At 41.1% G+C, this 23,367-nt stretch overlaps 1 protein-coding gene across 7 annotated transcripts; it reads right to left on the bottom strand.

Moving 5' to 3' along the window:
* Window positions 1–2,187: 2,187 nt before the first annotated feature.
* Window positions 2,188–22,387, bottom strand: LOC118401971 (protein-L-isoaspartate O-methyltransferase domain-containing protein 1-like). Of its 7 annotated transcripts, none has more exons than XM_052476793.1 (10): window positions 21,983–22,387; window positions 19,626–19,723; window positions 19,244–19,282; window positions 19,009–19,095; window positions 18,064–18,386; window positions 17,615–17,781; window positions 17,284–17,386; window positions 10,224–10,395; window positions 3,473–3,596; window positions 2,188–2,983 (listed from the first exon to the last, which is right to left on the bottom strand). In XM_052476793.1, exons 5-10 carry the CDS (start codon window positions 18,201–18,203, stop codon window positions 2,574–2,576), a joined length of 1,116 nt encoding a protein of 371 aa, XP_052332753.1. In that variant the 5' UTR covers window positions 18,204–18,386; window positions 19,009–19,095; window positions 19,244–19,282; window positions 19,626–19,723; window positions 21,983–22,387; the 3' UTR covers window positions 2,188–2,573. The 7 variants fall into 7 exon arrangements, with proteins under 7 accessions (XP_052332753.1, XP_035655604.1, XP_035655603.1 ...); XM_035799711.2 differs by lacking the exon at window positions 19,244–19,282 and having other exon boundaries at window positions 21,983–22,086; window positions 22,206–22,387; XM_035799710.2 differs by lacking the exon at window positions 19,244–19,282.
* Between the last annotated feature and the right edge of the window lie 980 nt (window positions 22,388–23,367).

Genomic DNA, 23,367 nt, shown 5'->3' with positions numbered 1-23,367 from the left:
GGAATTAAATGATATCAAATACATGGAGACCATGTAATACATGTGTTATTGTTCTTACCATCAAGGACCACTTTGGAAACAAGCGTTTTAATTAATACTTTCAAGTGATATCCTCTGGGTCCACATTGTGCATTTTGTTGTATATGTCTGTTACCCAAAATAAATTAAATTCAGTGTGTTAGATACTGCTCCATTCCAAACATTATTATGAGCCTGTCCTCCTGTTAGATACTGCTCCATTCCAAACATTACTATGAGCCTGTCCTCCTGTTAGATACTGCTCCATTCCAAACATTACTATGAGCCTGTCCTCCTGTTATATACTGCTCCATTCCAAACATTATTATGAGCCTGTCCTCCTGTTAGATACTGCTCCATTCCAAACATTATTATGAGCCTGTCCTCCTGTTAGATACTGCTCCATTCCAAACATTACTATGAGCCTGTCCTCCTGTTAGATACTGCTCCATTCCAAACATTACTATGAGCCTGTCCTCCTGTTAGATAGTGCTCCATTCCAAGCATTACTATGAGCCTGTTCTCCTGTTAGATACTGCTCCATTCCAAACATTACTATGAGCCTGTCCTCCTGTTAGATACTGCTCCATTCCAAACATTACTATGAGCCTGTCCTCCTGTTAGATACTGCTCCATTCCAAACATTACTATGAGCCTGTTCTCCTGTTAGATATTGCTCCATTCCAAACATTACTATGAGCCTGTCCTCCTGTTAGATACTGCTCCATTCCAAATATGACTATGAGCCTGTCCTCCTGTTAGATACTGCTCCATTCCAAACATTACTATGAGCCTGTCCTCCTGTTAGATACTGCTCCATTCCAAACATTACTATGAGCCTGTCCTCCTGTTAGATACTGCTCCATTCCAAGCATTACTATGAGCCTGTTCTCCTGTTAGATACTGCTCCATTCCAAACATTACTATGAGCCTGTCCTCCTGTTAGATACTGCTCCATTCCAAACATTACTATGAGCCTGTCCTCCTGTTAGATACTGCTCCATTCCAAGCATTACTATGAGCCTGTTCTCCTGTTAGATACTGCTCCATTCCAAACATTACTATGAGCCTGTCCTCCTGTTAGATACTGCTCAATTCCAAACATTACTATGAGCCTGTTCTCCTGTTAGATACTGCTCCATTCCAAACATTACTATGAGCCTGTCCTCCTGTTAGATACTGCTCCATTCCAAACATTACTATGAGCCTGTCCTCCTGTTAGATACTGCTCCATTCCAAGCATTACTATGAGCCTGTTCTCCTGTTAGATACTGCTCCATTCCAAACATTACTATGAGCCTGTCCTCCTGTTAGATACTGCTCAATTCCAAACATTACTATGAGCCTGTTCTCCTGTTAGATACTGCTCCATTCCAAACATTACTATGAGCCTGTCCTCCTGTTAGATACTGCTCCATTCCAAACATTACTATGAGCCTGTCCTCCTGTTTGAAGTGACATCAGTCACCACTGCAGTACAGGATTATTATTATTATTATTATACGATTCCTATACCCGTGACTTTATGGGTCTTCAGTGTTGACATACAGTAAGTGATTCAAGGTCTAGATAAAGAGCTGGAGATGATGTGTGGGTGAAAGATTTCTTGAAACCAGAATCAATATGTTTTCATTCACCATTAGAAAAATCTTAATTCATCAGATTCCCCATTCACCTAACTGCTGGTATGATAATTGCAAACCCTTTGCACGTCAACAAAAAAAAGAGGGAAAAATAAGTCTGGCGGACGAAACATTCAAGGCAATAAAAATGTATCACCAAGTGAAAATGCCTATTACGTGCAAAGTGAGAGAAAGCAAGAGGATATAACCATTCTAAAGAAATACTTGAGATTTAAAAAATGCGGTACAAAATAAATGCCAAACCAATCTCCCATTGAGCTCTCATCGTCACACAGCATTTACAATCCCTCTACTCAAACATAAGTGTGAGGAAAGAACAATGAAAGAATTGCCCCTTCAATGATTCACGAGGAAATGTTTCAGAAAATGTTCCATAATAGTCTTTGATTCAAATAGGAAGTGTACATGCATATTTTTTGGTCTCTGGTTATTATATTCAGCAATTGTAAATCTTAATTCAGTAATATCAAGTTCCATAATGCTTCTAGAAAAAGGTGCAGTAAAAATCTGGATTTTTACATTATCATATTGTTAACAAATATAGGTAGCATTTTATTTTATACAATTTCATTTCGTGACAATTTGCTGGAATATTAACATGTGATACAATCTACATCCTCAAAATACCATATTTGAAAAGGATTTTCCATTCAGTAGGCTTTTCAATAAATCTTTGATATAAAAATTCAAAAGACAATCGATAACATAAAAACTAACATAACCATATCATAGTAACGATAGAAAATGATCCATGACGACCCAGGAAGTCTCAGTGTCCATTCCATGTACATATTGAAGAAGAAAAAGAATACTACATTCAGTACTGAAAAAAGAGAAAACAGGAGAATGAAGAAAAGCATCTCAGCAGGCATGGCATCCATGAGAACGGATGCCAGCAGGTTGAGCAGTCAGTCATTTTTCTCTGTAGTATAACAGATAGGTCTTCAGCGATTCAGGCAGAGGTAAAGTCATGATTTTGTCTCTCAGCACATTCACTGTCTTTAGTATCTCAATGCTGCCAATGTCTCTCTCCTCCTCCTCCTCCTGCTCCTTCTCCTGCGCCTCTTGCTGCTCCTGGTCCTCCTTGTGCTGCTCCTGGTCAATCTGTTCGTCCTCATCGCTCTCCATGGCTTGGGGGATCAGCTGGTTACCCACAAAGATGTACGTGTTAATGCGTCGCAGCCGGCAACGCCTGCGCTTGCGTTTCTGGGGCGCCCTCTGCACCAGACCTTTGTCAGGACATTCTTCATTGGTCAGATCTCGGAGGGTGCGGCGGATGTAGACGCGAGACAAGTCCTGAAGGCTCCTGACTGTCACTGGGGCTGAGGAGGAGGAGAGGACACGGACATGGATGGCAGGTCAAATCCCATTAGCCCAATAACATTTCAGTACGCAAGAGCTCGATTATAGGTTGGTCATTTGGATAAAATACTTCAAATACATTTATAGAAAAATAAGTAATGGAAAAATGTCATTACGGTTAATGAAATACTTAGAATGATGCACCAACCCACTGGGTAACTAAGCCTAAGTTTTTGTTAGAAATAGGCTCGTCTTAACTTTAAATAAATCCTTTGACTTGAAAAGTGTGGCTTACTTTAAACCTCAAAAGAGAGATAGAAAACAAAACAAAGGGGTAATAGTTCTGATTTGTCTATTTACAGAGAACAGAAAAAATGGTTTGCGTACAGAACAGAGTTATATAATCATTAGTGCACACCGTAGCAAAACTCTTGTATTTTTCTAGTTTGTTGCCTAGTGAATAAGACCCAATATTTAAAGTAGAACAGGGGATAGAGTAGAGAACTCACGGAGGTCTACAGCATCAGGCTTGCTTCCCTCAGCTCTGTTCTTCTGGACCAGAGGTGTGAATGACACGGCCAGGATATTCTTACTCTCCCAGGAACACTGACCAGTCCTGGTGATCTGTATCAGCTGCAACCAGAAAATAAAGAGTGCCAGTTACTGTATAGCAACCACAATAACGTCAGTCCATTGAGACAATGGAGAACATACCATGTTAACACCAATCCACTAGACAAATAAAATAACATTATATTGGTCGCATACCCAGTTTAGCAGGTTTTGTGTCGGGTGCAGCAAATGCTGTTTCTAGTTGTAATCAGTCAATGCAGTAAAAATCAACACGCACACAATAATCCAAAATTGTAAAAAATAATCCCAAATTTGGTTCATCAGTAGACACAGAGTATACCAAACACTAGAGGAACACCTTCCTAATATTAAGATGCACCCCCCACACACACTTTTGCCCTCAGAACAGCCTCAATTCATTGGGGCATGGACTCTACAAAGTGTCAAAAGCATCCCACTGATCCTGGCCCACGTTGAGTCCAATGCTTCCCACAGTTGTGTCAATTTTTCTGGATGTCCTCTGGGTGGTGGACCATTCTTGATACACACGGGAAACTCTTGAGCGGGAAAAACTCAGCACTGTTGTAGTTCTTGACAAAAAACAGTGCACATGGCACCTACTCCCCTGTTTAAAAGGCTCTTAAATATTTTGTCTTGCCCATTCACCCTCTGAATGGCACACATACACAATCCATTTCTCAATTGTCACAAGGCTTAAAAATGATTCTTTAACCTGTTTCCTTCACCAATGACTAAAGTGGATTTAACAAGTGACATCAATAAGGGATCATAGCTTTCACCTGGATTCACCTGGTCAGTCTATGTTATGAAAAGAGCAGGTGTTAATGTTTTGTATACTCAGTGTATATACAGTGCCTTACGAAAGTATTCGGCCCCCTTGAACTTTGCGACCTTTTGCCACATTTCAGGCTTCAAACATAAAGATATAAAACTGTATTTTTTTGTGAAGAATCAACAACAAGTGGGACACAATCATGAAGTGGAACGACATTTATTGGATATTTCAAACTTTTTTAACAAATCAAAAACTGAAAAATTGGGCGTGCAAAATTATTCAGCCCCTTTACTTTCAGTGCAGCAAACTCTCTCCAGAAGTTCAGTGAGGATCTCTGAATGATCCAATGTTGACCTAAATGACTAATGATGATAAATACAATCCACCTGTGTGTAATCAAGTCTCCGTATAAATGCACCTGCACTGTGATAGTCTCAGAGGTCCGTTAAAAGCGCAGAGAGCATCATGAAGAACAAGGAACACACCAGGCAGGTCCGCGATACTGTTGTGAAGAAGTTTAAAGCCGGATTTGGATACAAAAAGATTTCACAAGTTTTAAACATTCCAAGGAGCACTGTGCAAGCGATAATATAGAAATGGAAGGAGTATCAGACCACTGCAAATCTACCAAGACCTGGCCGTCCCTCTAAACTTTCAGCTCATACAAGGAGAAGACTGATCAGAGATGCAGCCAAGAGGCCCATGATCACTCTGGATGAACTGCAGAGATCTACAGCTGAGGTGGGAGACTCTGTCCATAGGACAACAATCAGTCGTATATTGCACAAATCTGGCCTTTATGGAAGAGTGGCAAGAAGAAAGCCATTTCTTAAAGATATCCACAAAAAGTGTTGTTTAAAGTTTGCCACAAGCCAACTGGGAGACACACCAAACATGTGGAAGAAGGTGCTCTGGTCAGATGAAACCAAAATTGAACTTTTTAGCAACAATGCAAAACGTTATGTTTGGCGTAAAAGCAACACAGCTCATCACCCTGAACTTACCATCCCCACTGTCAAACATGGTGGTGGCAGCATCATGGTTTGGGCCTGCTTTTCTTCAGCAGGGACAGGGAAGATGGTTAAAATTGATGGGAACATGGATGGAGCCAAATACAGGACCATTCTGGAAGAAAACCTGAGACTGGGACGGAGATTTGTCTTCCAACAAGACAATGATCCAAAACATAAAGCAAAATCTACAATGGAATGGTTCAAAAATAAACATATCCAGGTGTTAGAATGGCCAAGTCACAGTCCAGACCTGAATCCAATCGAGAATCTGTGGAAAGAACTGAAAACTGCTGTTCACAAATGCTCTCCATCCAACCTCACTGAGCTCGAGCTGTTTTGCAAGGAGGAATGGGAAAAATGTTCAGTCTCTCAATGTGCAAAACTGATAGGGACATACCCCAAGCGACTTACAGCTGTAATCGCAGAAAAAGGTGCCGCTACAATGTATTAACTTAAGGGGGCTGAATAATTTTGCACGCCCAATTTTTCAGTTTTTGATTTGTTAAAAAAGTTTGAAATATCCAATAAATGTCGTTCCACTTCATGATTGTGTCCCACTTGTTGTTGATTCTTCACAAAAAGATACAGTTTTATATCTTTATGTTTGAAGCCTGAAATGTGGCAAAAGGTTGCAAAGTTCAAGGGGGCCGAATACTTTCGCAAGGCACTGTAACTTATCAAAAATGTTCTCCCATAGTATGTGAACATTATTTAAGTGACCTGTGTTCCATGACTATGTACATAGGACAGCAGTCCCCAAGGTGCAGGGTAGAGTAGCCGGCAGATGACAGTGACTGAAGGTCAGAGTAGGGTACTGGGCAGAGAGGGCAGTGTACTGGGTGGAGAGTAGGGTACTGGGCAGAGAGGGCAGGGTACTGGGCAGAGAGGGCAGGGTACTGGGTGGAGGGCAGGGTACTGGGCAGAGGGCAGGGTACTGGGCAGAGGGCAGGGTACTGGGCAGAGAGGGCAGGGTACTGGGCGGAGGGCAGGGTACTGGGCAGAGGGCAGGGTACTGGGCGGAGGTCGTATAGTGGTGGCTGTTTAACAGTCTGATGGCCTGGAGATAAACAGCATCTATCAGTCCCTCGGTCCCAGCTTTGATGCACCTGTACTGTCTACGTCTTGTAGATGGTAGTGGGGTGAACAGGCTGTGGCTTGGGTGACTAAGGTCCTTGATCTTCTTGGCCTTGCTGCGACACTGGGTGCTATAGAGCTCCTGAAGGGCAGGCAGTGTTCCCCCGATGATGCGTTGGGCTGACCGTACCACCCTCTGGAGAGCCCTGAGGTTGCGGATGGTGCAATTGCTGTAGCAGGTGGTGATACAGTTGATAGGATGCTCTCAATTGTGCATCTGTAGAAGTTTGTGACAGACTTAGGGGCCAAGCCAAATTTCTTCAGTCTTGTGAGGTTGAGGGCGCTGTTGCGCCTTCTTCACCACACTGTCGGTGTGAAGGGACCATTTCAGCTCCTTCATTTTGTTGACATTGACGGGGAAGTTATTTTTCTTGCACCACTCCACCCTGTAGGCTGTCTCGTCATTGTTGGTAATCAGGCCTACTACTGTTGTGTTGTCAGCAAACTTGATGATTGAGTTGGAGACGTGCGTGGCCACGCAGTCATGGGTGAGCAGGGAGTACAGGAGGGGGCTGACCACAAACCATGTGGGGCCCGTGTTGAGGATCAGCGTGCCGGAGGTTTTGTGGCCTTCCTTCACTACCTGGGATCGGCACGTCAGGAAGTCCAGAACCCAGTTGCACAGGGAGGGGTTCAGACCCAGGGCACTGAGCTTAGTGATGAAGCTTAGTGATGAGCTTAGAGGCCATTAAGGTGTTGAAGGCTGAGCTATAGTTGGTGAACAGCATTCTTATGCAGTATTCCTCGTCCAGGTGGGATAGGGCAATACAGTGAATTTGGAACGTATTCAAACCCCTTGACTTTTTCCACATTTTGTTACGTTACAGCCTCATTCTAAAATTGATTAAATTGTTTCCCCCCCCAAATCTACACACAATACCTCATAATGACAAAGCAAAAACAGGTTTTTAGAAATGTTTACAAATGTATAAAAATAGCTTTTTTTAAATGACATATGACAATTACAGAAGTATTCAGACCCTTTACTCAGTACTTTATTGAACCATGTTTGGCAGCGATTACAGCCTTGAGTCTTCTTGGGTATGAAGCTACAAGCTTATTCGGAGGGTTTCTCCCATTCTTCTCTGCAGATCCTCTCAAGATCTGTCAGGTTGGATGAGGAGCGTTGCTGCACAGCTATTTTCAGGTCTCTCCAGAGAAGTTTGATCGGGTTTAAGTCCGGGCTCTGGCTGGCACACTCAATGACCGATCCTGTAGAGGTTTAAACATCAATCTACTAGACACATACCAACCATGTTAACACCAACCCACTAGACGCATACCAACCATGTTAACACCATCCCACTAGACGCATACCAACCATGTTAACACAATCCCACTAGACGCATACCAACCATGTTAACACCAACCCACTAGACGCATACCAACCATGTTAACACCATCCCACTAGACGCATACCAACCATGTTAACACAATCCCACTAGACGCATACCAACCATGTTAACACCAACCCACTAGACGCATACCAACCATGTTAACACCATCCCACTAGACGCATACCAACCATGTTAACACCAACCCACTAGACGCATACCGACCATGTTAACACCAACCCACTAGACGCATACCAACCATGTTAACACCAACCCACTAGACGCATACCAACCATGTTAACACCATCCCACTAGACGCATACCAACCATGTTAACACAATCCCACTAGACGCATACCAACCATGTTAACACCAACCCACTAGACGCATACCAACCATGTTAACACCAACCCACTAGACGCATACCAATCATGTTAACATCATCATTCCACTAGACCAGAGGGTTATCCTACGAATCAGGTTTGAGGAGATAGCGAGGTAACTTTGGTCAACTCCGAGTTCAACTGCGGACTCCAATACAAGTGTCTGACCTTTCAGCCAGGTACATTTTTATGGCAATGAATCCTTCAATAATAACCTGCTCCGGGCAGGCTAACTCACGACTCCGCTTACCCTGAATGAAATGATTGAGCTGCGAGTTGATGACAAATTAAATCAGATTCCATCCCTCTTGCAAAGAATTTGCGTCATCATCACCTTCATTTGAGGAAGACTGATTAAATATTTTATTCATCAAATGTTTATTTGGTGTAAAAAAAATAGTGTTGGAATATATCACATTACACATTTAGTAAAGATAAAATGCATTTAAAACTTCACACAATGTAATACCTTTGTATGACTTTATAATTAAAAACAAATATTGATATGTGTTGGAGAAAAAAGTGTTTGTGCACACCAAAGAAGACATTACAAGTAAGTCATAAAATAAAGACGGTGCTTCTGAAAGCCTTTTTCACCTGCTGAATTTGCAAGATACATTTCCTTTCATTTTGATTTGATTTCGGCACAAATGAAAATTTCTCACTCACCCGCCCATGGATTTATGTTTCAGCATTGTCTGAATGAAGAGTTCGGCATTTGACTAGCCATGTGTGACATGCACGAGCAGTCACAAGCCTGCTAGAGTTAGCGGCAGGTGGACAATCAATATCAACCGTGGTAATACGGAGGAAGCCTGAGCTGGAATGTGAATCTAACTTGAAGCTGGTTAGCTTTAGAAAACCCAAAGTAGATCTAGCTTGCAGTGTCGGATATCCCTCAGGGGTCCCCAATTACATTCAGCTGCAGACCGATTTTTTTCTTGAGCGGATGGTTAGGGGGCCAGAACACAATTCTAAACGATTTGTACACTTCAAAATGAATGCAAGAAGCCCAAACAGATATAGTATTTGACAAAAACAGAATCATTCAAAACCTTGATTTCATTGGGATACGATCACGTATGCCTCTCTATTTATGCGTGGGAATACTTAAAATCACTGAGCTGATTTCTTGGTAATTTGACAGTCTTAATCTTCAACAACAATTTAGGATGTTTTTTTTTATTTTATTAGAAAGCTTGGGAGGGCCATATAAAAATCATGTTGAATTTGGAGTACCCAGCACTAGACAATGGAAAAGTTACACCAATCATAATAACACCACCACCAATACACCAAGACAAGAGGGACAAAAATCACATGTATTATATGCATCTTCAGTTCCACACCAGAAAGAGACATGGCTGCCTTCAAATATCTACTTGACAAAAAGCTGGTTTTGGCCATCACATGGAGGTGTTGATCCAGAGAAACTGTGGTGGACCTGAGCTTCTAAGCTGCCTCAGCCCTTGGCCTCAATTCTCCATATCAAAACCTCCCCCCTCTTTATTGCACCACCACACAAACCTGGCAATGCAGGAGTTCCAACTGTTTCCTGAAAAACAACATAAGCAGCTAGACTTTCCATTTCACAAGATGACAGACTGTGTGGGCTTGTGCAAGCCCTTCAAAAATGTTATTTCTCTGCTTGAGTGCCACACAACGTCATCCTTTTTCTAAAGTGTTTTTGCTATTTTCCAAGTTGTTAGAGGACAAAAATAGACCAGACTGATGGCGTAAGTACCAGTTCAGGGCCTTCTGAGGAACAATAACGATGGCGGGGTATCGTAACATCATTGGTCATGCAGGCCAGGGCTGTATCACTAACAGCATCCCAAATGGCACCCTATTACATATATAGTGCACTTCTTTAGATCAGGACCCATAGTGCTCTGATCAAAAGTATTGCACTATATAGTGAATAAGTTGCGACTTCAGACGCAGACTCTGATTACCAACGCAGAAGGCACCATCATGAATAATGATGTTTATAATATCTGCATTATTCAGAGACATTCTACCGCTTACCTGATCCTCTATAGGCATCACTAGAATACCCCCAACTTTGAGCAGGATTTTCATGTCATTTTCATGATCCTTCTGCACCCCCGCACCACAGTAGATACGGTCGTATTGGTGACTGTCTGACGAGATCTCCAGACAGTTGCCCACCACAAAGATGGGTTCACAGAACTCAAACCTGACAAAAACAAAATAAAGTAAAAAGGTAATAAAAGCAAGCCAAAAGGCATCCACAAAAAATGTGTTTTTCCATCAGTCAGAAATAATGTAAAAAAGATTTCAAAGCCTTAAAATGTATTCAAATGGCAAGACACGTCTTAAAAGATGCTGTCCAGGATCTTTAGCACTTACAAATTCGTAACATATTGTATGAATTAGTATCTGTAACATACATTAGGAATTGAAAATAAATTATATACGTACAAGTAAAAAGTTTGGACACACCTACTCATTCAAGGGTTTTTCTTTATTTATACTATGTTTTACATTGTAGAATAATAACTATGAAATAACACAAATGGAATCAAGTAAATAAAAATGTGTTAAACAACTCAAAATATATTTTAGATTTGAGATTCTTCAATGTAGCCACCCTTTGCCTTGATGACAGCGTCGCACACTCTTGGCATTCCCTCAAACAGCTTTGAGGTAGTCACCTGGATTGCATTTCAATGGACAGGTGTGCCTTGTTAAAAAAGTGAATTTGTGGAATTTCTTTCCTTCTTAATGCATTTGAGCTAATCAGATGTGTTGTGACAATAAGGGAAGATACAGAAGATTGCCCTATGGTAAAAGTCCAAGTCCATATTATGGCAAGAACAGCTCAAATAAGCAAAGAGAAATGACAGACCATCATTACTTTAAGACATGAAAGTCAGTAAATCCTGAACATTTCAAGAAATTCTGAAGTTTCTTCAAGCGCAGTCGTAAAAACCATCAAGCGCTATGATGAAACTGATTCATTTAGAATTCAAGGCACACTTAACGAAAACGGCTACCACAGCATTCTGCAGCAATATGCCATCCCATCTGGTTTGCACTTAGTGGGACTATCATTTGTTTTTCAACAGGACAATGACCCAAAACACCTCCAGACTGTTTAAGGGCTACTTGACCAATAAGGAGAATGATGGAGTGCTGCATCAGATGACCTCACCGACCTCACCGACGGTTTGGGATGAGTTGGACCGCAGAGTGAAGGTAAAGCATCCAACAAGTGCTCAGCATATGTGGGAACTCCTTCAAGACTGTTGGAAAGCATTCCTCATGAAGCTGGTTGAGAGAATACCAAGAGTGTGCAAAGCTGTCATCAAGGCAAAGGGTGGCTACTTTTAAGAATCTCAAATATATTTTAATTAGCTTAAGACTTTATTGGTTACTACATGATTCCATATGTGTTATTTCCTAGTATTTATGTCTTCACTATTATTTTAAAATGTAGAAAATAGTAAAAAATAAAGAATAACGCTGGAATGAGTAGGTGTGTCCAAACTTTTGACTGGTACTAAACTCAGCAACAACTGTGTTTATTTTAAGCTAATTTAACATGTGCAAATATTTGTACGAGATTCAACAACTGAGTACAAGATTCAACAACTGAGACATAAACAAGTTCCACAGACATGTGACGAACAGAGGGGGGTCAAAATCAAAGTAACAGTCAATGCAGCTGGTGCATCTCCTCACAGTTCTTGCTGTGAGATGTTACCCCACTCTTCCACCACGGCACCTGCAAGTTCCCAGACATTTCTGGGGGGAATGGCCGAAGCACTCACCCTCTGATCCAACAGGTCCCAGACGTGCTCAATGGGATTGAGATCCGGGCTCTTTGCTGGCCATGGCAGAACACTGACATTCCTGTCTTGCAGGAAATCACGCACAGAACGAGCAGTACGGCTGGTGGCATTGTCATGCTGGAGGGTCATTTCAGGATGAGCCTGCAGGAAGGGTACCACATGAGAGAAGATGTCTTCCCTGTAACGCACAGCGTTCAGATTGCCTGCAATGACAACAAGCTCAGTCAAATGATGCTGTGACACACCGCCCCAGACCATGACGGACCCTCCACCTCGATTCCGCTCCAGAACACAGGCCTCGGTGTCAACGCTCATTCCTTCGACGAGAAACGCGAATCCGACCATCACCCTTGGTGAGACAAAACCGCGACTCGTCAGAGAAGAGCACTTTTTGCCAGTCCTGCCTGGTACAGCGACGGTTGGTTTGTGCCCATAGGCGACGTTGTTGCCAGTGATGTCTGGTGAGGATCTGCCTTACAACAGGCCTACAAGCCCTCAGTCCAGCCTCTCTCAGCCCATTGCGGACAGTCTGAGCACTGATGGAGGGATTGTGTGTTCCTGGTGTAACTCGGGCAGTTGTTGCCATCCTGTACCTGTCCCACAGATGTGAGGTTTGGATGTACCGATCCTGTGCAGGTGTTGTTACACGTGGTCTGCCACTGCGAGGACAATCAGCTGTCTGCCCCGTCTCCCTTTAGTGCTGTCTCAGGCGTCTCACAGTACGGACATTGCAATTTATTGCCCTGGCCACATCTGCATTCTTCATGACTCCTTGCAGCATGCCTAAGGCACGTTCACGCAGGTGAGCAGGGACCCTGGGCATCTTTCTTTTGGCGTTTTTCAGTCAGTAGAAAGGCCTCTTTCGTGTCCTAAGCTTTCATAACTGTGACCTTAATTGCCTACCGTCTGTAAGCTATTCGTGTCTTAACGACCATTCCACAGGTGCATGTTCATTAATTGTTTATGGTTCATTGAACAAGCATGGGAAACAGTGTTTAAACCTTTTACAATGAAGATCTGTGGAGTTATTTGGATTTGTATGAATTATCTTTGAAAGACAGGGTCCTGAAAATGAACGTTTCTTTTTTTGCCGAGTTATATATATATATATATATATATATACATACACACACAGTTGAAGTCGGAAATGTACATACACCTTAGCCAAATACATTTCAACTCAGTTTTTCACAATTCCTGACATTTAATCCAAGTAGAAATTCCCTGTCTTAGGTCAGTTAGGATCACCACTTTAATTTAAGAATGTGAAATTTCAGAATAATAGTAGAGAGAATGATTTATTTCAGCTTTTATTTCTTTCATCACATTCCAAGTGGGTCAGAAGTGTACATACACTCAATTAGTATTTGGTAGCATTGCCTTTAAATTGTTGAACTTGGGTCAAACGTTTCAGGTAGCCTTCCACAACCTTCCTTGATGGCCACTCCGCTACCTTGGCTTTGTTGTCCTTAAGCCAGAACGAGTCTACTTATTGAGCGGTATGACGGCTGCGTGGTACCATGGTGTTTATACTTGTACTATTGTTTGTACAGATGAATGTGGTACCTTCAGGTGTTTGGAAATTAGTCCCAAGGATGAACCAGACTTGTGTAGGTCTACAAGTTTTTTCTGAGGTCTTGGCTGATTTCTTGTGATTTTCCCATGATGTAAGGCAAAGAGGCACTGAGTTTGAAGCTTGGCCTTGAAATACATCCACAGGTACACCTCCAATTGACTCAAATTATGTCAATTAGCCTATCAGAAGCGTCTAAAGCCATGACATCATTTTCTGGAATTTTCCAAGCTGTATAAAAGGCACAGTCAACTTAGTGTATGTAAACTTCTGACCCATTAGAATTGTGATACAGTGAATTATAAGTGAAATAATCTGTCTGTAAACAATTGTTGGAAAAATGACTTGCGTCATGCACAATTTAGAGGTCCATTTCAATTAATATTTTTGGTTTATATAAAATGTACCCATGGGATGCCACTCAAAAGAAAAACTCTATGTATTTCTTACTTTTGTTTAAGTAACAATAGATTCAGTATTAACCCACCCCCCCAAAACAATATACAAGTGGGCCTCCACCCCCAACCTCCCTCCTATTCACCGAACCAACATGTGTCCATCCAACCACAGTATATTTGTCCAGGCCTCAATTGTTCTTTGACTAGCACCATTAGTTATTGCTGTGGATAATTCTAATGTTTTAATATCTAATAGTAACTGTATCCACTGGCAAATTGGGAAAGAGTGAGGTGAATGCCATCGAAGAGCCAACATCAGTAATTGTCTTTGATTGATTGAGAGATTCAAGGAGCTATCATCATTAAGTAACATGGTAGATGAAAAGCATTTAACTGCAGGGCACTCCCACATGATATGAAGGAATGTGCCTACTTGATTTAGGGGACACAGTGAACAGTTGGGACGAATGTCATCGTAGAATGTTTCCTCTGTCTTAAATACAGTCTGTGAACAAACGTAAAATGTTTAAGTTTATGGTTTAGATTACAGGATGCCAAGGTCATATATTAACATATTCTGTTCTAGTTAAAAGGGTTGTTCAGATTCAATTAGATCTGGGGCCCATACTTTCTTTATGGCCAACTCCCAAAAGTTGTTTATATATTATAGAGATCAGTCCTCTTGGGAGCCCAGATCATGTATTTTTAAATCCCATAATTTTATGGGTTTCCCAAGGGCCTCCATAGGCTAGCATAGCTGACTTCAATTGTAAATATATACATAACCAAAATATAAACGCAACATGAAACAAACATTTTGTTTTGAGTCACAGTTCATTTAAGGAAATAAGTCAGTTGAAATAAATTCATTAAAAACGTGGGACCAACACTTTACATGTTGCGTTCATATTTTTGTTCATTGTAGTAAAATAGAATCTGTGTATAATGAAATGAGTGATCAGTAGATTTGAAAGAATGTGTGTTCTTTCCTTCGATTGATGAATTGCCTTGGGCAGGGGTTCCATGGATAATAAAAATAGCAAAGTAGAAATTGGATCGCCATGTCTGCTGCTTCTATTGATTCTGAAAGGAGAGGAGCAGATTTTGCCTGTTATAACTATGGTTGTGGAATTGGCATATAGCATTTTAATCATATTAATGAAATTGGAGACAATTCCCATAGGTTCTAAGACAGACCAGAGATGACCATTCTAGTCTATTAAAAGCTTTATCTGCATCGAGCGATTAAGCAGCCCAAGGAGCTGTATGTGTTTAAGATCTGTAATAATCGATGGAGGTTATCCAAGGAAAAACTTTTTTTAACAAACCCATCCTAATTGATTACAAAATTTGAAATAGAGCTCAGAAGAAATACCATCCCATCCAGGTCATTTGCCTTTATTCGTGATATCCAATGCCCTTTTGAGTTCATTGAGAGAGATTTGGGCTCCCAGCGAGGTGGCTTCCTCTGTTGAGAGAAGAGGAGTTCTTATTATTTTAGAAAGGATAGTCTTGGCTTGGTGTGGATTTAAAATCAGAGGTGTACAATTCTTTATAGAAGTGGGAGAATCTTTGATTCATTTGGGTTCTGATATTAATTCCCCTATTTCAGATTCAATAGTTGCTATATCAGTTAAATGATCATTATTGCATAGCTTTTTGGCCAGTAAACGCCTGGGACGATTTCCATGGAATTAATGGTTGAGTCTGACTCGATGAATGGAAAATTCTGCTCTCTGTATTATTCATAAATTAAGCTCGGTCTTGACTTAGAAAATAGTGTTTGTTGAGAACACTAACGCAAATAACAACATTTCCAATTCTGCTATCTTTTTTAATTGTGATTTATTCAACACAGATGCAAATGCAGTTCCATTATTTTTTATAAAATCTATGATGGCATCCCGTAGAATCCGGGGTTCATCGACTGAATCTTTATTGATCATTATGAATTAATTTAGTTCAATTTCAAATTGATCACAGAATGTAGGAGTTTGTAGTAATGAAACATTGAAACGCCATCTTGTTGCGTAGGAGATTCTGAAATTTAAAAAGTTGGCAGTAGTAAGCATGGTGGTCAGTAGTTGTAGACTGTAGTTGGTCTTATCAGATTTGTCCCGCATGTCCAAAATGGCATTCATGTCTGTCCCGATAACCAGATGGAATTCAGTTAATTTGGACAATATGCTATTCAGAGAATCAAAAAATGTAGGATCATGAGTTTAGAGTGTACACATGAATAAAAGGCCATTTTCTTTCCATTATGTATACATTTAAGGAAAGTGATTCTGCCTTCTTGGCCTTCGTCTTTACCCAAGATGGTGATTTTCAGTTTCTTATGTATCATTATGATTACACCTTTAGTTCTGTTTGGGGCTGATGAAAAAGCAGCCAGTTTGTACAAATGATTCTCTATTCTATGTGCACCCTTTTAGAGTAGGTGTGTTTCTTGGAGCATTGCAATATCAATATGGTTTCTTGCTAGGACATCAAGACAGCTGGAACATTTGATAGGACTATTAAGGTCTTTCAAATTCCAAGAGAGAATAGCTAGCGTTGCCATTGTTTTTCAAAAAACAATTCATTATTAATGATGAATCTTTAGTGTTAATAAGCCTATGGATGTGAAACAAAAATCAGGTCCCACAGGGGAACCAACCCATTCGTCGTTTCCCATCCAGAACCACTCCCCTGCCCCGCAGCCCCCCCCCCGGTTCTCCCCTACCTGCACTGTCATTACAGGGTTGCAGCATAACGGTGAGTGGCAGCTTTACATATGAAATCTCCAAAGCAGAATATTTTTGGGGTTATTGAGAAAGAAAGAAAAAGTAAAACATAAAATAAGTAACCATTTAACCTTTCAGACCTTTAAAGTTAAGTTTCCAGACTTGTTGAGTTAGGGTGGGTAATGAAGAAAAATAAAGGAAAAAAGTATTTCTATTAAGCATTTATGTGCTCTATACTATTTCCCAAAAAAGAAAGACGGTATCTACAAGAAATGCAGTCTATAATCTAGATCTTCACAATAGTTAATCATGGCCTGTAGGCCAAGTCCTCCCTGGGTGATACATTTAGTAGCGGAAACAGAGGGGGAAAGTCAACAACAACAAAAAAATAATAAAAGGCTGAAATTATACAAAAGCTCTGGAGCATCACTGTAAGGCAATTTCCATGTCTGAAAATTGGCAGGCAGAAAAATACTATCTGAACTGCATCTAGTTATTTAACCAGAGTTTCACTGCATGCACCATTACACCCTATATAACATGTGTAACGTTTTGATTAAGCTTCCAACTCACTTATCAAAGCTGTCACTATTCTTGATGAAGTCATCTAGTTTCTCCTTGGCGTATTCCACCACATCCGTATGGAGCTCCACTCCATGGTTCACACCAAATGGACCTGCAAAAAAACTATTAAAAGTTCATTTGCAGTGATTACACATCACTTACGACCGGTTAGGTGGGTCTGCGTTCGACTTCGTATGCTATCCATGTGTGTTGCCTTGTGTTGTTTAAGCATAGGTTAACTCATTAGGGCTAGAGCATTGATGTATACCATCACCATATAATTGTTAATCAAGATTTAAATGAATATCTCAACACATCATAAGACAGGGAAAATCGTTACCTATTATGAGTCCCACCATGGTGCTGAGGTATCCAGTCCCACTGCCCAGATTGAGGAAGGACAGTCCCTGCTGGAGCTTCAGAGCCTCCATCACCTCAGAGTAGATACAGGGGGCAGAAAGGTGGATGTTGCCATGCTTCCACGCCAGGTCCTTATAGGCATTGTCCCTGTAGTGTAGGTAAGGAGATGGAACACCCTTATGTTAGCTCCAGGAAAATGTTTACTAAGATAAAACCATTTTTTACAGAGCATTATAGGTAACAAGGTTGGGGCAATACCTTTTCAATTCAGTTGATTCAGGAAATACATTGAAATTCACATTGTATGTTTTGCTTATGAGAAAAATGAGGAATTGGAATTTCTGTTTACTTCCTGAATTGAAATGGACCCCAAACCTGATGTTGATAAAACTGTATAGGTTGTATAGAGCATTAAGGGTAGTGTAGTACCTGTAGCCATCCAGGTAGTAGTCCCCGCGGTCTATGGCCCTGAAGGCCTGCTCCACGCGACCTGTACGGATGTACTGCGCCTCCTTCAGGTTGTCAATCAGATCATTGTTGTCCTCCCCAGCACTCACTGCACCCCCCATGGCGAGAAAGAAACGGTAGAGCAAAAAGAGGGTGCAAAACTCCTCTTTCCACAAGTGGAACACTGTGTTGTCTTCTTAGCGGGGCATGGAGTGATGAAGAGGACAGTGGGACACCTGAGGGACTTGTGTTCTTCTTTCCTGAGAGCCACTTCACACCATTGTCATATCAAGATAGGCTAACTCCTGGGAATTGAGAGAGAGGGAGACAATGATAAAAGAGAGATAAGATGATATGTGTAGTAGGGGGTGTCAGTCTATGGAGAAACCATAACTACACAGCCTAGATGTCAATACCCATGTTTCTACAGTGCAAAGCAAGCAACTATGGAGAAAAATATATGTTGTGAGTTTCTGTGTAAGCACATGAAGCTAGTGTTAACCAAAATTGTTAGGAGTTCATTGATGTTAACTACAATGAGATCTTCATTAATAATTCTGTAAAACTGATGAAGTATAGTGTCCTGTTTTTATGAAGCGTGAAAAACACTGCGGGACGGGTGGCTACTTATCATTTCAGTTACTAAAAAACATAAGTGAAAAACCTAGCATGACTCGAATGAGTATGGTCTGTGAGGAGATCATAAAGCCCATCTACAGTGTATGAAAGACGGGGCAGAGGAAGACACGTTTTGAATTCTCTATCAGCCTTCTCAGCATCTCCACCTAACACATCTGAGTCAGCTAATAAAGATTGCATCCAGAGGTGACATTGTAGTACAGTAGCTAGTAGGGCTTGTCGAGAGGTAATTTTCCATTGGCTCTTCTTTCACACACTGGCAAAAATAAATAATTGATTCATTCTCACCCTTGTATGATAGTACTGTGTTACAGGAGCAGATTTTTGTTCTGGTTTTATTCATCCATCCCTGAAATGCATAGTCCTTTGAGTTTTCTGCAACCAAAAAAAAGGGCTGTCAAAATGGGTCAAGCAGTAAAGGACTGAGTAGAGTACTGCACTGCAACCATGCATGCTGCTGCTGACAAGCCTATGACTTGTCTTAAACATACAGACAGAGAAGGGTGGGAGCTAATTTAGTTACCTAAAATAGGTACATGTGGTTTGAACTTGATCTGAAATCCTGCAATAGATTCAGATAACCTAGTTAGCTAAATATACACACAGAGAGAAATTATATTTGCCTATGCTTTAAACACCTATGTTCAGGGCTGCATTCAGTTGGGCACAAAGTTGTGGACCGTTCAAATAAGCCAGAAAAATCCCATGTAGAACAAACACACCTCTAACAAGTAGAAGATGGCGCCGGGGAAGATGGCAGATGTTTTACGTGCCCCCAGCCGATTGTGTTTTTTTGTTTGCTTATTTGTGTTGTTTGTAATTTATTTTTTAAACTTATTTTGTACATAATGTTGCCGCTACCGTCTCTTATGACCGAAAATAACATCAGGACTGTGATTACTCACCACGGACAAGTAGAATCCTCTTTTTCCTTTCACGACTCTGACGAGCCCGACGCGAAGGATACACTGCTTCCTCAGGAACAGGCCCTGATCCCTGTGATCTGTGTGAAGAGGTGGAGAAAGAGGGGCCGAATGTCGGGCTACCTTCTGAGAATTCGTAGGCGATCGAATAAACCCCCACTTCCCTCCATTCTGCTAGCAAACGTGCACTCTTTGGACAATAAAATCGAAGAGTTACACGGAAGATGGAACTACCAACGGGACATTAAAAACTAACATCTTATACTTCACGGAATCGTGGCTGAACGACGACAACATCAACATACAGCTGGCTGGTTATACGATGTACTGGCAGGATAGAACAGCGGCGTCTGGTAAGACAAGGGGCGGCAGTCTATGTATATTTGTAAACAACAGCTGGTGCACAATATCTAAGGAAGTCTTGAGCTATTGCTCGCCTGAGGTAGAGCATCTCATGATAAGCTGTAGACCACACTACCTACCGAGAGAATTTTCATCTGTATTCTTTGTAGCTGTTTACATACCATCACAGTCAGAGGCTGGCACTAAGACAGCCAATACTTAGTCCAATACTCTACTCAGCAAATAGGATGCAGTCTATCACAGTGCCATCCATTTTGTTACCAAAACACCTTATACCACCTGTATGCTCTAGTCGGCTGGCCCTCGCTACATATTCGTCGCCAGACCCACTGGCTCCAGGTCATCTATAAGTCTATGCTAGGTAAAGCTCCTCCTTATCTCAGTTCACGATAACAACACCCACCTGTAACACACGTTCCAGAAGGTATATCTCACTGATCATTCCCAAAGCCAACACCTAATTTGATCACCTTTCCTTCCAGTTCTCTGCTGCCAGTGACTGGAATGAATTGCAAAAATCGCTGAAGCTGGAGACTTTTATTTCCCTCACCAACTTTAAACATCAGCTATCTGAGCAGCTAACCGATCGCTGCAGCTGTACATAGTCCATCTGTAAATAGCCCACCCAATCTACCTACTTCATCCGGTTTTTATTTACTTTTCTGCTCTTTTGCACACCAGTATCTCTACTTTCACATCATCATCTGCTCATTTATCACTCCAGTGTTAATCTGCTAAATTGTAATTCTTCACTACTATGGCTTATTTATTGCCTATCTCCTCATGCCTTTTGCACACACTGTATATAGACATTATTTTTGTCTACTGTGTCATTGACTTGTTTATTCCATGTGTAACTATGTGTTGTTGTCTGTGTCACACTGCTTTGCTTTATCTTGGCCAGGTCGCAGTTGTTCTCAACTAGCCTACCTGGTTAAATACAGGTGAAATAAAAATAAATAAATAGAAACTGCCTTGTCCAGGGGCAGAACGACAGATGTTTACCTTGTCAGATCCGGGATTTAATCCAGCAACCTTTCGGTTACTGGACCAATGCTCCAACCACTAGGCTACCTGCCTATTTTGGGTCAGTAGAAAGAAAAATCGACTTTTAATTCCCCTGCACTATTTACAGAGAGAATTGTCAAAGAACAGTAGACAGGCTGCCAGATGACGTTTTCCATCAAATCATCTTGCCCTGATATCTCAGCACTGCGTTTTGTGGAAAACAAAAAAACAAACAGGAAATGGGCTAGCCTCTTTTCTGGTTAATTACCTTTCAAATTGATAACAATAACTGTTTAAAATATTACATTGAATTGAGTGAGCTTCATTCATGATGTAACTCGTTGGCTAGCTAAGAAACATCAACTTGCTAAATTTCATACATTGGCTGAAACGGTGTTATTGTTGCGTTATTTTAATCATACAACGCATGAAACAAACAACACGACATTGCAGACAATTTAACGTTACCTAGTTAACGTAACTAGCTAGGCTTTTAGCTTCAACAAATGTCAGGTTAGTAGCTAGAAACTCTAGTGTTATGTAAGCAAGGCGTGACAAAACCAATTTCACAATGTTTGCGACATAGCTAATATCCATCAGCATTGCAGTAGGTTCGATAGTTAATGTGGACCAAATAGAACGATACATATTGAACGTTGCCAGCTAACGCCAGGCTCCATTTAGCAGTCTATTATGGCCATAATCAACTAACGTAGGCTAAACTAGCTAAGTATTAACGAAATCATTTGCAAAAAATACATTGCGATTCGTGGTGAAAGGAAGTGGAGTTGACAGATGGACATTGGTGTAAACAATGTCAATCGTCTCTAGAAATTAAGTTTTGAACACATGCAGGCCCAAACAGTCTGTGTGTCACCAATTCAGACAAAGCCATGGTAGTTAAGCGAGTAGCCACTTTATAAAAGACAAAATGTCGACATTGCACTTTTAGATTGGAAAATACTCACAGCGCAGAGTCAATGATTCAACGCAGTCCCAATAGCTATGGAGTTTGGGATTAGCAGGAATGCAGTCGGTTACACCACCTTCTCCGTTGTTATTGACTGGAATCCTTGCAAGAAATGGAAACAAAGACTGAATTTGTACTACTTAGCCAGAGGGATAAATGACAAGCCAAAGCCTAGGGAAATAGCAGTTTTTAGACGAGCTGGAGAGATCACATATACCGACCCGGAAAACAAGAAACTGGTCGAGGTGATGAAGGCATTGGACAACTACTGTGCACCACGCAGGAATACTGTGTTCGAGAGACATTAATTTTGGGCACACAACTTCAATGAACAGGCAGGTATTGACAAGTGTATAACCTTACTGAGAACACGCGGTTGTGAGTTCAAAGACACCGAGGATTTAACCCTAGCTAAGGCAATACATGTTTGCTGTACAAAATACATTACATCAACTCAGGCTACAGTACCAGTCAAAAGTTTGGACGCATCTACTCTTTATTTTTTTACAATTTTCTACATTGTAGAATAGCAGCCAAAAAGTACTCAGCATATGTGGGAACTCCTTCAAGACTGTTGGAAAATCATTCCAGGTGAAGCTGGTTAAGATAATGCCAAGAGTGTGCAAAGCTGTCAAGGCAAAGGGTGGCTACTTTGAATAATCTCAAATATATTTTGAAATATATTTATATTTGTTTAACACTTTTTGGGGGTTACGACATGATTCCATGTGTTATTTCATAGTTTTGACGTCTTCACTATTATTCTGCAATGTAGAAAATAAAGAAAAACACTTGAATGAGTAGGTGTGTCAAGTTTTGACTGATACTGTATGTTAGCTAGCAATAGCACAGAACAGTTTGTGCATGCTATGGAAGAAAAGGGCCGCCATTATACAATCACGAGCACAGTCAGAATAAAGGCCGCCCCCATGCTCAACAAGCGAGCAGCAGGCAAAGACTTGTGGAAAAACACACAAACCAAAGAGGTGTCCTGCATTCAATGTTGAATGTAAAAAATGTGGCAAGATAAATCACTTTGCAGCTGTGTGGAGGTCAAGGACAGATGTTGCTCCTTTTGAAACAGAGGTCAAGGAAGTGGACATGTTTTTCATAGGTGCAGTGACACAAGCGCTCAAAAAAGATGCTGGCTGGCACACAAACTTGCTTATAGGGGGACAGACAGTCAACTTTTCAGTTAGACACAGTAGCTGAAGCTTATGTGCTCCCACAGGCAATAGCTGACAAATTGCCCAAGCAATTCAAAGTGAAAGAGACTGAGACTGTACTCATAACCTATGGAGGCACCCGCATTAAACCAACGGGCATCATGATATTGCAAGTTGCCACGTGGCACAAACAAGCCCATCTACAGTTCTATGTTAC

The sequence above is a fragment of the Oncorhynchus keta genome, chromosome 23 (genome assembly GCF_023373465.1).
Source record: "Oncorhynchus keta strain PuntledgeMale-10-30-2019 chromosome 23, Oket_V2, whole genome shotgun sequence".
Lineage (NCBI taxonomy): Eukaryota > Metazoa > Chordata > Actinopteri > Salmoniformes > Salmonidae > Oncorhynchus > Oncorhynchus keta.
Note: the sequence above shows the minus strand (reverse complement) of the source record. Positions and strands in the feature narration are given on the sequence as shown.

Coding starts and splice junctions, on each gene's coding strand:
- LOC118401971 (XM_052476793.1), bottom strand. CDS start 18,203: ATGGGGGGTGCAGTGAGTGCTGGGGAGGACAACAATGATCTGATTGAC. Junction 17,387..17,614: donor CATGGTGGGACTCATAATAG/GTAACGATTTTC, acceptor GTTTTTTTGCAG/GTCCATTTGGTGTGAACCAT. Junction 10,396..17,283: donor AATAGTGACAGCTTTGATAA/GTGAGTTGGAAG, acceptor TGTTTTTGTCAG/GTTTGAGTTCTGTGAACCCA.